At 51.9% G+C, this 16,507-nt stretch overlaps 1 protein-coding gene across 1 annotated transcript; it reads right to left on the reverse strand.

Annotated features, from left to right (window-relative positions):
- Positions 1-3,311: 3,311 nt before the first annotated feature.
- PLA2G2F (phospholipase A2 group IIF) lies at positions 3,312-11,561 on the reverse strand (the record flags this gene model as incomplete). Its single annotated transcript, XM_081058069.1, has 5 exons — positions 3,312-3,739; positions 5,954-6,063; positions 7,020-7,164; positions 10,703-10,755; positions 11,446-11,561. 5 exons carry the CDS (start codon positions 11,559-11,561, stop codon positions 3,312-3,314), a joined length of 852 nt encoding a protein of 283 aa, XP_080914195.1.
- Between the last annotated feature and the right edge of the window lie 4,946 nt (positions 11,562-16,507).

Here is a 16,507-nt window from a genome sequence, read left to right on the forward strand (position 1 = left end):
CTCACCCGTGGACTCTGACCCATCAGTCAGCAGTGAAGACTACGGCGTCCAAAGCACACACCTGGGGTCCTGGGTGAGAGGCCTGGGGTCCCAGTGATGAACCGGATGCCGTCCGAGTCACGGCACCACGCCAGTTAGGAAACCAGACGCTGGGCCATAGTTTTAGTGGTAAAAACAAATTGTATTCAAGAACTATCGCTTCAGGGGCCAGTAGAGAACTGAGCTCAATTCTGAATTCGACAATTACAAATCTTCATTTTTCTTTAATGGGAATTCATAGCGAACGTGGATGGAAAATTGCTAAGCAGATGGAATACTTCAGGCTAAACTGGCCTAACAGGATTCTTGCTGAAGGCAGGCCAGGGCATAAGCTATCAGCTGGGGATGGTGGAGGGTGTGGAATCTGGAGAGCTGTTCATGGTGGGTGGGGATTCTTGCTAAACTAACACGGCAGAGTTCTTGCTAAAACTTGGTAATGCTGAAATGGACATGGAAACCCAGAGGTTGAGGCCTGGTTGAGAAATAGTCTCGGGAGGAGCCTGACTAAAGATTGGGCAAGGAGAATCTTTGTTAATGGCAGACCCCACCCCCAAGCCTTAGTATAAGAAACCTCACTCACTTGGAAAGAGTCCGGAGGAAGGAGAGATCACCCCCCAAGCCCCCCAGACTGTAGAAACAAGGAGCCCCTTCTTTAAAAAATGTGACCCCCCCACTCCTCCTGTCCACTTCCAGAGATCTCAAATACACCATCCCAGCTCTACCCCTTGTCCCCTTGGGGGTCCCTTCCAGGACACACTTGGGGCTTCATCCTCCGTGCTCCCCGTGAAACCCTTGGTACCAGGCTGTGAGCTTCCTGCAGGCAGAGGCTATGTCTTGTATGGCGTCCACCCTGAAGCCCAGCATCACGCCTGGTCCATAGGAAACCATCAGCATAGGTCCATGGAATGAATGAACCAATAGATGAACTTGTCCAGGAGTTTTCAAACTTTTAAAAAATTTTAGCCCAAGAATCTCTTTTCCCCTTCCATTGTTTATGTGAACGCTCCATGTAGAATACAGGAAAAGCAGGGCTGCTCAACTGGAGATTAAGTTGGGGGTGGCAGGGTCCCATGTGCTTAGCTTCCCCTTCCCCAAAGATCAACTCTAGTGACCCAAGAAAACACATGGCTTTGAGGAACATCTGAAATAGCTGCTCTGGTCCCTGTGCACACGGGGGAATTGATGCCCCTGGCAGGAAGGCCCTAAGGCAGAGAAGGGGCCAAGTTCAGGACGCAGGACCTGGTGCCCTCCTGGATTCTCGGTCACTCACATCAGTGCCCCCAGCTGCCCGAGTCACCCTGTAGAAGGTATGAGGAGGGGTAGTTGAAAGTCAGATGCAGAGGATTCAGATCCCAGTCCCATCACTTACAACAGGTGTGACTTCAGGCAAGTTAGTTGCCCTCTCTGGGCCTCAGTTCAATGGAAAGGAATGGTATGGGGGAGACTGACACCTGACAACAACCCTCAGCCCAGTAGTCGTTGTTATTGTCCAACTGCTGGACCCTGGTGCCTGTGCTCTCGGCTTCATCTCCAACCTTCCCAACATTTGCCTCTGCAGGAGCTGGGCCACTTCGCCATGCCAGTTGCTGGGTGGCAGGGAACCCGCTTTCCCCAGAGCTTCAGCGTGCAGAGGGAATCACCGTGCCCTCTCCTGACCCCTGGCCAGTGAATACCATGCCAAGGGGGACCAGCAGCAGTGGGGAGTTGAGACAGGAGGTCTTTATTAGTTTGAGGAGGGCATGCTGTGTCCTGTGGGGGGGTCTCTGGGGGTTGCAACATCCGGGAGAGTCTGGGGTGAGGTGGGGTGCAGGCAGATCCTTCACAGCAGAATCTCATTCCAAATGCTGCTCCAGGCTTTCAGGAGGGGAGGATGTGTGCACACGTGCAGGGTACCACCTGGGCTCCCACAGCCAAGGGGCCAGGCCTCTGCAGTCCCTGCCTCCAGAGGGCGCTCCAGGCGCACTGTCCTGGCTCCACCCGGCTTGGTGAGGGCTCCGCTCAGAGATGAGGGGCTTAATCCTGGATGGTGAGGAGGAGGGAGTTGGAGCAGGTCGGTTAGGGTACACGGGGACCACAGCCATCACACCACAGCCAGCAGTGGAAGGGCTTCCTCCCACATAGAATGAGGGACAGCTCTACCCTCAGTCTGGAAGGCTAGTGTTCTAGAAGCTGCAGTTGGCTTCTATCCAGTCCTGACATCTTTTTCATAGACGTTCTCTCCCCACCCCCACACCTCTCCTTGTCTCCACCCTTCCTGGCTATCCCTCCACCAGTGCCAGTGGTCCTTGGGGGCTCTGTCGAACTTCTTGGTAGCTATTCTTGGGGTCCAGGCAGGTCTCAGCGCGGTGTCAGTGGGAGCTCAGGATTGACGGTGAACAAAGGCAGAAGGTGGGGTTAAGGCAGGGTACTGGCTACTTGGAGGACACTGACCTTGGGTCAAGAGGTAAGGCAAGGGAGGACAGGGGAAGGTGCCCTTGGGGAGACAGCTCTGCTGGGCAGAGTCCGGAAGGCTGGCCCTGCTGAGGCCTGATCCCGCTCTGCCTCTGCCCACAGTCCCGCAGGCATCCTTGGGAGCCCGGGCTCAAGGGGGTCCTGCATCCCCAAGGCTTCCCTGCCCTGCCTCTGCTGCCGAGACCACTCCGGTCTGGACAGCTGTCCCTCACCTTGTCTCCCCTCTCTCCCACCTTCTCCCCTCCCTACCCTCCCTACTGCATTCCTGAAGCTTCCACACAGCCTCCTGCCTGCCACCCCCTTTGGGTGGAAGGTGTGTCTCAGCCCTCAGGCTCCTCCCCATTGAGAAAACTTCTGACGTGGGCTGCAGACTCGCCTCTCTCATCGCAGGGAGAGTGAGGTCTGGGATCCCTCCACCCACTGGCCTGGCTGCTGCATAAGGAGAGGGCGCAGGGGGAGAGGCTGGAGGGCTAGACCCTGCCTCCTCCCGTGTTTGCCAGGGACCTGGGAGCCTGGGGCCTCTCGCTCAGGCCTCATATTCCACACTCAGGGGACACCCCAACAAGCCACATGTTCCCGGCCGATCCAGGACCAGCGGCAGGACTTAGATATACCCAGTGCAGGGCTGGAGGAGACCGTGGCCACAGTCAGGGCCCAGGCCTTCCTGAGTCCTGTAGGGGTGGATCTCCTGGAGGGCTGCAGGGAGGAGGTGGCACTGCAGCCTGTGGGCTGCCCATCTGCCCCCACCTCCACCTGCTCCACACATCTGGTCCCCAGAGCAGGAACCTCCACCTCGCTTCTCTGTCCAAGCCCAGAGGGCGCTAGGGAGGTGCAGGGGGTGTCGGGGTGGTGAGTCCGCAGGTCGTGTTCTGGGGTGCCGGGGTGGTGGGTCTGCAGGTCGTGTTTTGGGGTGCCGGGGTGGTGGGTCTGCAGGTCGTGTTTTGGGGTGTCGGGGTGGTGGGCCTGCAGGTCGTGTTTTGGGGTGCCGGGGTGGTGGGTCTGCAGGTCGTGTTTTGGGGTGTCGGGGTGGTGGGTCTGCAGGTCGTGTTTTGGGGTGTCGGGGTGCTGGGTCTGTAGGTCGTGTTCTCCTGGGGCTGCTCGTAGATGCTGCAGTTGGGCGTGACGCCCTGACAGTATATATTGAGGAAGTTGCGATGCTTCTCGTTGTACGTTTGGCTCTGGAAGCACAGCACCACGCTCTTGTCACACTCGCAGGTCTGCCTGTCACAGTCCGTCTCGTTGAGATCTCCTGTGGAGGGGAGTGCATGGATTCTGAGGGCCCAGGGGTCCTTGGAATGTGGTCCCAGGGCGGGCAGCACCAGCGGCCGGGGATGCAACCCAGGACTGTGGGCTCAGAAGCTCCGGGTCGGGCCCAGCAGCCTGTCTTAACAGCCCTCCAGGTGACTCTGGTGCATGTGAAAATCAGAGTACCACTCAAGTCCAATATTTCATTGCATCGTTGGGGAAACTGAGGCCCAGAGAGGGAGACTGGTTCACCTGAGTCACCCAGCAAACCCAAGGCAGAGCTGGGACAGAAACTCAGGTGTCCGGAACTCCCCACCCCAAGGCCAATTGCTCTCTGCCATCGCAGGCCTCCTGGCTTCAATCACAGAATCGCACAACACACCCCCTCGAGGGAGTTCGTGGTAAGGATCCAGTGAAAAAAAACACTTGTAAAGAGTTTAGCTCACTGACTCCCACAGAGCAAATGCTTAATACGTGGTAACTGCTGCTGTTGCTGTGTTATTAATATTAGCCTCCAGAAATCATTTACCCCGTCCTTCTCAACCTTAGATGCGCATTAGAATCGGCTGGAAAGCTCGTTAAAACAGGCTGCCTAACCCCACCCCTCGAGCTCCAGGTGCAGTAGGTCAGGATGAGGCCTGATAACCTGCATTTCTAAAAAGTGCCTAGGTGCTGCTGATGGTGCAGGTTGCGAACACCCTTTGAGAGCCACCCGCTCGCCAATGGTTTGCAAACATGTCAGACTTCCTAGTGGGGTTCCGATGATAGACTGGAAGGGAGCGGGTCTGCTCTGATCCAAACCCTTCCATGAGCCCTGGGGAGACTGAGGCCAGGTGAGAAAGATCCTGCCCAGCGTTACGCATCAGCAGAATCCTTTTTCTTAAATGAAACTCTGCAGAAGGCTAACACATCAAACAGCTGAAAGAGAAGCCTCTAAGGCTCTAAGCTATAACATACGTTAAAGAGCCAGCTGGATCACTCAAGGTCTCCCCTCCATCCCCTCCCTCACAGCATCTGACCCCGTGCCCGCAGGAATCTCCAGAAGCCACCATGAAAACCACTGCTTGAGGTTTTAACGGGGCCACTCCTTCTCTCTCAAGCCAGCCCTTCCACCCAATGTTTGAACAGCAGAATATGAGGACTGCAGGACCCTGAGCTCCCAAGGGCCCCAGATGTGCCCAGATCCCCCCAGGCTCTTTCCCAGAGAATAGGAGACTTGAATTTCTTTGCAAAGCGGGAATTGCTGGTGAGCCGTTAGTGAAGGATGAGGATCAGAGCCTGGTTAAGACAGAAGACAAAGGCAACTCGTGCTGCTCACCCTACTGGGCCAGGGGGCACCTGCTGCCCCAGGGAGGGACACAAAGGGGAGGCGGGGCAGGGGCACCTGGGCCATTAGCTTGGATGCCAAACCCCTCAGTTGGGGAATGGCCATGGAAAGCCCACTGTAAAGAGGGAACTCTGCCAGGCCTGGCTCCAATAGCTTGAATCCTAGAAACAGAGGGTCCTGTGATGGGGCCACCTTCTGATGGGGTCCCAATGACAAACTGGAAGGCAACGGGTCTATTCCGATTCTAAACCCTTCCATGTACCCACGGGGAGACTGAGGCCAGATAGGGAAGAACCCTGCCCAGAATTACACAGCAAGGAGATGCTGACTGGGTTTAAACCCAGGTCTCCCAACTCCCAGGCCAGCATGTCACAAAGTCTCACAATCACCTGGTGATCTGGGCTCTCCCCAGGCCCCCTGAATCCAAATCACTCCCCAAAGCTTAGGACTCTCCAGGACTAGAAAACCAGCAGTCACCTTGGGCTTGGGGACCAGAACATATCAGGGAGATGTGCTAGAACCACAGCGACAATTGTTAGATTCACAGGCAAACAACAACAAAGAAGAGACGCCTGGTTAAGTTGAATTTCAGACAAACAATAAACATTTTTAGTATAAGTATGTGCCAAATATGACATGGGACATATTTATGCTCATTCTTAATTCCATACGAAGACATTGATTTTATGCTAACACTTAATTTTCAGTATAAGTATATCCCATGCACTATTTAGGATATACTTACATGAAAACATGTTTTGTTGTTTCTCTGAAATTTGAATTTAACTGGACCTTCTGTATTTCATCTGGCAAGCCTGCACAGGGCCCCAGCTGGGAGAACTGGCAGCCCACACCCTTTCCCTGGGGGAGGGTATCAGGAGAGGGACTCACTGCAAACAATTGTAGTGTTATTCTCGATGGTATATTCATAGTGGTCCACGTAGGTGTGGCAGCCCTGGTCAAAAAGCTTCTGGTAGCAGCAGTCATGGGCATGGCAGCACCTAGGGGCAGGTAGAAGAGAGTAGGCCTGTATAGCCAGGCTTGGCGCATCTCTCACCAGCAGACCCTGACCATCTCTTCCATTTCCTCACTGGTCAGAGCTTCAGACTGAGGCCCAGAGAGGGGCAACTACTTGCCTGAGGTCACATAGCCAGGAAGAGCCAGCCTGTGCCCCAGGTTCTTGTCCTGCCTCTTTGTCCCATGCCCAGGGCTCTAGTTCTCCCCCTTGAAGCCCTGACTGCAGCTGCAGGAGGGATCAGGTGGTCCAGCCATGTGATCAGGGTAGGAGGGAGGGTTAGGGTTAAGTCAGTGTTGGAGGAGACTGCCTATGTGCAGCGGCCGTACCTGACCGTGCATGATATGGCTAGGGAGTAACAAAGGTCTGAAGGCTTGAATGGGGGTCGGTGGGTGGGGTGGGTCGGGACAGGAAGCAAATGTGGTGTGGCTATCCCCATCCCCTCTGGTAGAAGGAAGACAATTAGTCAACATGCATTTATTAAGCGCCCAGTACTACCAGACTTGGTGCTGGCTGCTTTGGGGAGACAGGAACACAAGATAAGCCGTGGCTTCTGGGATCTCCAGTCTGACGGAGGAAGCACACACAGCCTGTCCTCCCGAGCCTCCATTCTGATGGTGGCAGGGGTCACAGCCCTCGCCTTTGTCAAGCATGCGACGGGACTGTTGCTCTCGTGCGTGCTGGGGCAGGTCAAAGATTCCTTCTTGGTAAGAGTGGGAGTTCAGATGCCTCCAAGCCCAAGATCTTGGACAATAGAGAGTCCAAGATGGTTGGAGAGAACACAGGTCAAAAGTCTGTCTCATGTGTCATCCTCACTAACTCATCAAATGAGCCTCGTCCTTTGGAGAAAAGGCCCTCTCCCACCTCTCAGAGATGGACATCAGTCTGACCTTTGCTGCCCCTGTCTGGTCCTGACAGAAGGCCAGGCGTTTCAGAACCTACCAGTCCACTTCATCCATGGGCCGGCCGAACCCCCCCAGCCCGCAGTAGCAGCCGTAGCCCACGAAGGACAAGATGGCATTTTTCCTCGTAATGGCTTCCACCATGGACTTCAGGTTGAACAGGCTGCTGTGGGCCAGAGGCAGGACTGCAAGAGAAGAGAGCCGAGGGGGTGCCGTGAGCTCCCTGCCCTATCTGTCTGTCTATCCTCCCAACACCTCAGGGCAGGGGAAGGCGAGGGGGGGGGCAGGCAGGCAGAGCAGGAGGAAGGAAGCAACCCACAAGGCACGAATATGGTGCGTTATCCACATCCTAAGACTAAGCCCTATGGCCCTGAGAAAAGACGAATAGTTACTATTTGCTGAGGACTGCTTTGTGTCAGGCACTGTCCTGGGCCCCTTCCGTGCATTGACTCGTCCAGTGCTCACTGCAGCCCTTTGAGGTGCCAGTGTGGTGTGACTGTCCCATTTTATAGACGATGACACTGAGGCCCAGAGCATTTAGTAACTTGCCCAAGAATACACGGTCGAAAACCAGTGGAGACAGAATTTGGATCCAGACAGTGAAAGTCCAAGTGCCCGGGGAAACAATAAGGGGCTTCACACATGCCACCTGCTCTTCTGAACACGAGGTTTGATTCTGGACCCTTCTGGCCTATCCTGGCTCCTGTGTCCCCAGTAGGGACTCAGCATTCCAACCACTGTTCTGGGGCTAGTGCATCTCAGGATTAATCCAGAGATGATCGGGTGCCCTGGTCATTCAGTGAAGACACACACGCACATACACACACACACACACACACTTTCCCTCTGTCAGTGTCTCACAGACAGCAATAGGGCGACGACCCTTCCCGTACCAGCAAAATCAGCATCCTGGTACCTGGAAGCCAGCCCACCCGGAGACACGGTCGCCCCTCCCCAGCCCCAGCTTCCCGGACTGCTGGGCTTCTGGCTGAGTCAACACCGAGCCCAAGGCTCAGAACCTTGCCACACACAGGCAGGAGAGCTGCTCTAGCCCCATTTTATGGATGAGCAAACTAAGGCTCAGAACGGTGAAGGTCATACAGCCTGGAAGTTGCAGAGCCCAGGCATGATGCCAGGTTTGTGTGCCCCAGAGCTGCCCTGCCACTACCAGGCAGTGGCGTTCCTGCCTGCTTCGCCCACACTGGGCTCCGCCTGCTGGGCCCAGGGTTAGGTGCCCAGTTCAGCACCCTGTCTCTGCTCAATCCACATTCCCCACCCTGCTCCACTGCCTGAAAGAGGAAATGTACCAGGAGAGGGAAGAGCCAAGAATTTCACAAATTAGAGGCTGAATGGAATCCCAGAGCCCACAATTACTTGCTTCTTGAGACGTGGTTGTCCCACATCGCTAGTGATGGGGAACTCACCACCTCAACATGCCTTAGTGAGAAGAGCACAGATTTTGGAGTAGGACAGACCTGGGCCCATAACTACAGCTCCCTCAGGCTATGTTTTCCCATCTGTAAAATGGGCACAACAGTCCTGATCTCCAGTGATGAGCCAGGCCAGTGCCCAGCTCCGAGCCCAGCATGCACCAGACGCTCGCTCCCTCCACGGTGCCCGCCATCTCCTGTGGCTTGTGGGGACCCTGGGCCAGGCCTGCCTTCCCCCTCAGAGAGCTAATGTTGGAAATTCTCCTCCACCTTCCTGTCTATTGGCTTCGTGATTTTCGTCATTACAGAGAATAAGGAACAAACAAGAGGACATGGGAAAGGAGTAGGGAGAATGACAGGTGACTTTTAAGAAGATGGTTTAGAGCCACATGGGTGTCTAAGCTGGGGTGCAGAGCAAGAAGAGAAAGGACACTGTGTCCTCCGGGCCTGAGCCTGTCTTCTGAGCTGCCCAGAGGAGATTTGGCGGTGATAGCCATTGAAGAGAGTGGGAGAACAGAGCCAGGAGGGGTGCCCCGGGAATGTTAACTTCCCACCCCCGCTCTGCTGGCTTCTTGGTGCTGGAGAAAAACGTGTGGGCCAGGCCGCTTGGGAGTCAGACACTGGGTTTGTAAACAGGTTTCTCCATTAGCACTGTGAGGCCGTGGGCAGGTTGCGTAACCTCTTTGACCTCAATTCCTAAATCTGAGGACGGCTTTGAGGAGGGATCGCCATGCGAGGTCCTGGCCTCCTCACTCCCGCAGCCTGACAGGCCCCCACCTCTCACCCCGTGCCCCCCACTAGCTGTGCAGGTGTTACTCCAGGGAACGGCTTCCATCCTTAGGGCCCCCCAACCATCAGCTGTCACATACAAGAAAAGAGTGAGAAACTCACTTGTCTATACACGGGGTGGGCACACGCATCCCCCCCCCACACACAGACTCCTCACACACACACTCATACACACGCACTCAAACACACACGCACTCACACACTCACACACCTCACTCACAGACAAACACACAGACATCACCACTCTCTCACCCACCTCACTCACAAACACACAGACATCACCACTCTCTCACCCACCGCGTCCTCTCCGCCACACACGACACACTTGTATACACACTCACATGCAAACACACACCTCATCCTTCATACACTCACATACACCTCACACTCACAAATAGGCCCATGCTTACCTCACATGCGTGTGCACACTTGTACACACGCATGCACACATGCTCACACATCACAAATACACTCATACGCACGCAGCCCCCTGAGTGGAACTTGTGGCCTGAAGCTGAGGCCACATCCACACTCGCACTCCAAGTGGGAGAAGCAAAGTCTGTGCCCAGTCTGGCTCAGGACTCTGTCCCTGACCCGTGATTCGGGCTGAACTCAAGTCGTAATTTTCTAAATAACAGGTCACTTTGTCTGAACTGAACCAACAGTTTCTCAGGCCTGGCCACATTTCACCTTATTTTGTTTCTGCTATTTCTTTTCCTCAAACGTGGCTGTGTTCAGGGACGTGTAATTGGCTGGATGGAGAGCCAGCCAGAGATTCCGTCCAACTCCCCTCTACCTGAGGCACCGGCCCCCAGGATGCCTGGGTGTGTGTGGGGTCAGATGTGTGTCAGGGGCCTCAGCTGTCCCCGGTCCGTATACCTGGGGCCACCAGCCTGGGTAAAAAGTCCCCAGACCTGTTCCATCGTCTTCTTGTACACTCACGCAGGCACCGCTGCTCCACACAGACTGCATACAGATATACACACCCCTGTGTTCATATACACACTCTAGACTCAGCCCCCCATACCACACTTACACGTTACTGATGTGTGTTATGCACAGAGACATCACCACATGCTCAGACACACCTACACACACCTATGTGTATACACCCACACATAGGATGGACACGTGTGGACATCCACGCACAAACTCATTAATCCTGTCTACATGTCCACACGAACACAAACACATGCTCCTGCTCATAAACATCCAGCAAATACCATTGCTTTACGATGCTTGCTCAGCTCTGGGCCCTGCCCCTTCGAGGCTCATAAATGCCAACCACCCGTAGCGTGTTTCCAGGTGGCTGGAGGCATAAACAGCCCCAGAGAGAGGGTGAAGCCTGGCAGGGGCTGAGCAGGGCACTGAAGGCCCGGAGAGATGAAGGACAGGCCTGAGGGCTTGCTGCTGGTCAGTGAATGGAGACCCAGGGCACCCAGGGTCAAGGGCGAAAGGCTGGGGGAGGGGAAGCAGGAGGAGCCTCCCCAGAGCCTATACTCACTGCTGCCGGCCAGGAGGGCGATGGTGAAGAACTTCATCAGAACCAGGCTAGATCTGAGCGAGGAAGAAACCACGTCCTCAGTCTGGCCCTTCCACCTTCCTGCGGTTCAGGGCCTGCTGCTCACTCCTTGGCCTCATGGTCATACCAGGCGCCATCAATGCCATCCCTTGATGCCCTGCTTCCTGCTGCCCCAGCCCTGTGACTGGCATCTCCAGGAAGATCCAAGCACTTCCCACCTGGCCTGCACCTTCTGGAGGTACCAGAAGCCTTCCTTTCCTCCCACCCTGAGTAGGAATCCCCTCCCTGCGTCAGCTTCCAACCCAGGAAGCTCACTATCTCATGGGGTCGGGTCACTGTTGCAGATCAGAACCAACCTCCCTTCCATATTTGCATTAGGAAGTCACGTGGCCCAACCTGGTGGCTGGGTCTTGCACTCAGAGCCAAGAGACCTGGGTCCCTGGTTCTAGTCCCAGCTCTGCTTCCAAAATGCTGTGTGACCTCAGATAAACCCCTTAGCCTCTCGGATAAACCTTAGACCTCGGATAAACCTCAAGCGCCTCATGAAGATTGACTAGATGATCCCCAAGGCCCTTCTAATGCTGAAAATGCATTGATATTTCTCAGCCATCACTCAGAGACTCAGAGCTCTCCTTGCTAGAGAAATGGATTTAAGGAGCCAGTTTCCCACTCCCATCTCTGCTGCTTTCCATAGAGGGTTCCATCTCAGAGGAGCAGGCACGTACCTGAAGGTTCTCAAAGTAGACGAGGCCCTAAGACTTGGGCCCCTCCACCCAAACGGGTGTCTAACCAGCACCTTCTTCTTGAACCATTTGGGGTTGGCCTGCGCTGCATCTGCCATGTTCTGGGTTCTGGGGGGCCAGCGACATAGGGCTCCAAAGATCCGCAATCTGCCCCAAAGGCTCTGGGGAGCAGGCTCCAGCTTCACACTGCCACCTACACTGGCAGGATAGTGCCAGGGCAGTGCCCCTGAGCGGGATGCAGGTGACACATGCCCTAGAAAAAGAAGGCTCCACCTCCTCCCTCCCTCCCACCACCACGGGCCACCGCCCTTGCCCTCCCTGTCGAAAGCTGCCAGGTAAGGTCCCCACCCCGAGGGTGCTCCGGCCTGCAGAGGGTGGGGGTTTATGAATCTTACCAGGAGTTGGCCTCTCCCCACGCATCTGAAAGGAAATTGGTCCAAAGGCCTCTCTCTTCCCGTCTGGAAAGGATGCTAAAGAAAGAAGTATTCCGTGACAATTGTCAAAGCGCAGTGAGGCAGACTAGTCAAAGGGGGCTATTGAAATAGGTTTAGGGGGCTACTGCAATGGGGTCTTGCAGTGGAGGAAAGAGATTGAACTCAATTCCAAATACGAGGAAAAGTGGGATTTTATAGCTAAGGAGCAGGGGCGGGGGGGGGGGCGGTGGTCAATGGATGGAAACTTACTAAGAGCAAACGCCAGGGTACCGTGATGCTGGCTGAAGGCAGGATCACCCCAGGGTGATCAGACTCCACCTGGAGTAGGGGGTGAGGAACCCCATCAGATAGATATTGGGTGTGGCCAGATATCGAGGCTGGGGATTCTGGCCGAACTGACTTAGCAAGATTCTTCCTAAACTTGGACAATGCAGAGACCAACACAGAAGCCCAGAAGTCGAGGACTCGTTGAAAAACAGTTGAAGGGAGCGTGAGGAGAGTTTAGTGGAGGAGAGAATCTGTGTCAGGTCTCTTCTCCATGTGGCTACCGAGGTGTCCGGAAGACGTCCCTCCACATCGGCAGACATGTTGGTGCCCACATCTGGCAGGAAGCCCCCGTCTCACATCTGGAAAGGTGAGCATGACTGACCTGGAGCAGCCACCTCGCACTGTCATCGGCCCCACGCCTCTGTGGTGGGAGCCGTGCTGAGCAGATCCCTGACCTCCACCGCTAGACCCAGGAGGAGCCCCGTCCCCTCCAAGTTGTAACAACCAAAACTGTCTCCCTCCAGACATCGCCAGATGTGCCCTGGGGGGCATAGTAGCCTCTCGTTGAGAGCCTGCTGGCCTGGGAGTCGGTGCCATATACCTATTGTGTGTGTGTGAGGGGAGGGGGGTGGCATGTGTGTGGGTAAGATGGACAGGAGAGAAACAGAGGGGGCTAGAGCCCTGGGAGCCCCTGGAGAGTGGCACCGTCCCCCTGATGGGGCTCCCACCCTAGCACCCCCACTTCTTGGCTCTGCGACCCTGGCTAGATGATTCCCTTCCCTGGCCTCTGTCCTCAGCTGGTGAGTGGATATAAGCAGCCTCACAGAGGGAGCATTGCACTGACAGATGACAGGTGGCAGGTGTCGTATAGTTTGGGCATGGGGTATGTGGTCAGTGAAGGATCTCATTGTTGCCAAGCCGCAGCCCAGTCTCCAGCCTTGAGGTGAACAGGGAGCGGGGAGAGAAGGGTACTCTTGGGAATCAAAACTTTAAATAATACCCCACCTTCACATCGGCCCTTCTCGCAGTGTCCCCAGATTTGCTGCCAAGGGACAGAGGAGACACCTTCTGAGGCACCTCTGGGGCCTCCCTTCCTATGTGGGGTTCTACCAACAAACTGGCCAGATGATCCCACGTGTCATTTCCTCCTTCTTCTGGCCCCCCTCCTTCCTCTGCCCAACTTCCTCTCTATGGATCTAGGCTCTTCTCCTTCCCGGGAATTTCTGGAAAACCCCCATTGCATCCAATCACACATCCCTCCATGGGAAGGTGTTAATTTGCACTTGGTTATATGTTTCTCTGTAGGTACCTCTACACGTTTTGGTTTGTGGATCTTGACATTTTACTCAGACCGGGGATCTGGAGAACAAAGGACTTTATTTTCTCCAAAGCCCAGCAGTTCCTCATGGGACATAGAATGTAATTTGCCTCATCAGACTGGAGCTCCCTGAGGAGAGAGTGGTGGCAGGAGAAGGCAGGTCTCTGTCCTCACTTGTGTGCACAAAGCTTGGCTTCAGTTTTTGCTTCTATTTTTGCATACGCCTCTCGATGATATCATTCCAAAAGAGGAAACGCCAAGAAGTAAGACTCAGTACAGTCTAGACACGGAAAATACCGCCTCCTAAACCTATGGTAACCTGGTGCGACTTAGATCTATGCCAAGAAGGCCACGGCAGGGCGGGGGACCCCTGTGAGCCTCTAAACAACTCCTGTTGCCATGTTCTTATCTCACCTTCCCACAGCTGCACTGGTTGAGCTGGTCTGCAGAGGGCAAACTCCTGAGGTGGGGACTGGGGGCAGCTCTTCCCTCCCCCCACCCTCTTCCTACCAACCATAGCGTGCTCAATATCAGAAGTCAATAATAAACTGGTTGACCCAGTAATTCCACTTGTGGAACTGTAAACCAAGATGCAAACCTGAGTTGCTCCCAGAGACAAATCAAAAAGATATTGACTATGGTATTTTTATGACGCACCCCCAAAATCAGAAGCACATTAAGTTAGGGGGTTAGTTAAGCAAATTATTAACCATCAATCCATAATCATGTTTTCAAAGGTTTGACGATACAAAAAAAAAAACAGAAAACAAAACCCTGGCTGTGAAGGATAAGAGCAATTCTGTAAAAACAAATTGAGGAGACGAGTATGCACGTGTATAGAAATTATCTGGAAGGATATACAGCAAAATACTAGTAATGGTTATTTTGCGATAGTGAAATAACTGATGGTTTTGTTTTATTTGTCATTTTCTGTATTGAAATGAATAAGACAATACCAGAAACTAAGATGGTAACATCAATCTCTTAGAAAGACACAAACTCACTCAATTGGAAATAGCCCTATATCTATTCAATAAATTGGATATGTAGTTTAAAACCTTGTCATAAATAAATTCCAGGTCTAGCAGACTTCCCTGGTGAAGTTGACCAAATCCTTAAGGAAGAAATAACACCAACTGTATTAGTCTGCTAGGGCTGCCATAACAAAATGCCACAGACTGGATGGCTTACACAATAGAAATGTATTTTCTCATAGTTCTGGAGGCTGGAAGTCCAAAATGAAGGTGTCGGCAGGGTTGGTTTCATGTTGAGGCTTGGCTTGCTAATGGACACTTCCTCGTGTATCTTCACCTGGTCTTTCCTCTGCACACACACATCCTTCCTGTCTCTTTGTGTGCCCAAATTTCCTCTTTTTATAAAGACACTAATGACCTCATTTTAACTTAATCACCTTTAAAGCCCTATTTCCAAATACAGACATATTCTGAGATACTGGGGTAAGAGCTTCAGCATATGAATTTTTAGAGGACACAATGGAGCTTATGACACCAATGTCTTCCAGAAAATTTAAGTGGAGGAAATGCTTCCCTACTTACTATACTATTCTGTTACCAAAACCAGATAAGGACATTACAAAAAAAGAGAACTATAGACTAATATCCCTCGTGAACATAGATGCAGAAATTCTTAACAAAATATTAACAAAAAGAATCGAAGAATATATACCAAGTGGAATTTATCCCAGGAATAAAAGGTTGATTTTACATTAAAAATCAGTCAACGTAATACACCGTATGAACAGACTAAAGCAGAAAAACCGTATGATCATTTAATAAGTGCAAAAAAAAAAAAAAACCCAAACCTTTGACAAACTCTGACATCCATTTCTGATCAAAAAAACAAACCAAAACAAGCAAGCAAAACAAAACAAAAACCCTGTCAGCAAACTGAGATAGAAGGGAACTTCCTCAGCTTGAAAAATGGCATCTACAAAAAACCTGTAGGTAACATCATACTTGATGGTAAGAGGCTGGTTGCTTTTCCCCTAAGATTAGGAGCAAGACAAGGATATCTATTCTTACCACTCCTATTTAACATTTTAGCTAGTGCAATTTGGAAAGAAAAGAAAGCAAGCATTCAGATTGGAAAAGAAGAAGTTAGATTGTCTAACTTCTGTCTAACTGATAGTCCATGTAAAAAAATCCTGTGGAACCTACAAAAAAGTTACTAGAACTGATAACTGAGTTTAGCAAGGTTGTAAAAATATAGGATTAAAATACAAGAAAATTAATTGTATTTTTATGTCTAGCAATGAACAACTGGAAATCGAAACTGAAAAATACATTTAAAATAATATTAAAAAATATGAAATATCTAGGGCTAAATATGACAAAATATATGGAAGACTTGTACAGTGAAAACTATAAAACAGTGTTCAGAAAAATCAAGGAAGACCAAAATAAATGAATGCAGGGATATACCATGTTCATGAATCAGAAGACTAAATATTGTTAAGATGTCAATTCTCCTTATTTGCCCTATAGAGTCAATGCACTCTCAGTCAAAATCCTAATAGACTTTTCTTACAGAGATTGACAAATTGATCCTAAAACTTATACGGAAATGAAAAGAATCTAGAATTTCAAACTTTTCAAGGAAGACTTATAAAATTATTGTAATCAAGACAGTGTGGATTGGTATAAAAGTAGATAAATAGATAAGTGGAACAGAATACATGACCCAGAATTAGTCCTACACATATATGGAGATTTTATTTGACAAAAGAACAAAGGCAATTCCAGGGAGGAAGAATAGTTTTAAACAATGGTGCTAGAACAATTGGCCATCAATATGAAAAGAAAGAAAGGAAGGAAAGAAGGAAGGAAGGAAGGAAGGAAGGAAGGAAGGAAGGAAGGAAGGAAGGAAGGAAGGAAGGAAGGAAAGAAGGAAGGAAGGAAGGGAAGTTCAACAAGGGTTCCAAGACAATTCAATTGGGAAAGAACTTCAATAAATGGTGCTGAGACCACTGGATATCCACATACAAAAGATGAAGTTGGACCTCTTT

The sequence above is a fragment of the Rhinolophus hipposideros genome (assembly GCF_964194185.1).
Source record: "Rhinolophus hipposideros genome assembly, chromosome: 8".
NCBI classification, from domain to species: Eukaryota; Metazoa; Chordata; class Mammalia; order Chiroptera; family Rhinolophidae; genus Rhinolophus; species Rhinolophus hipposideros.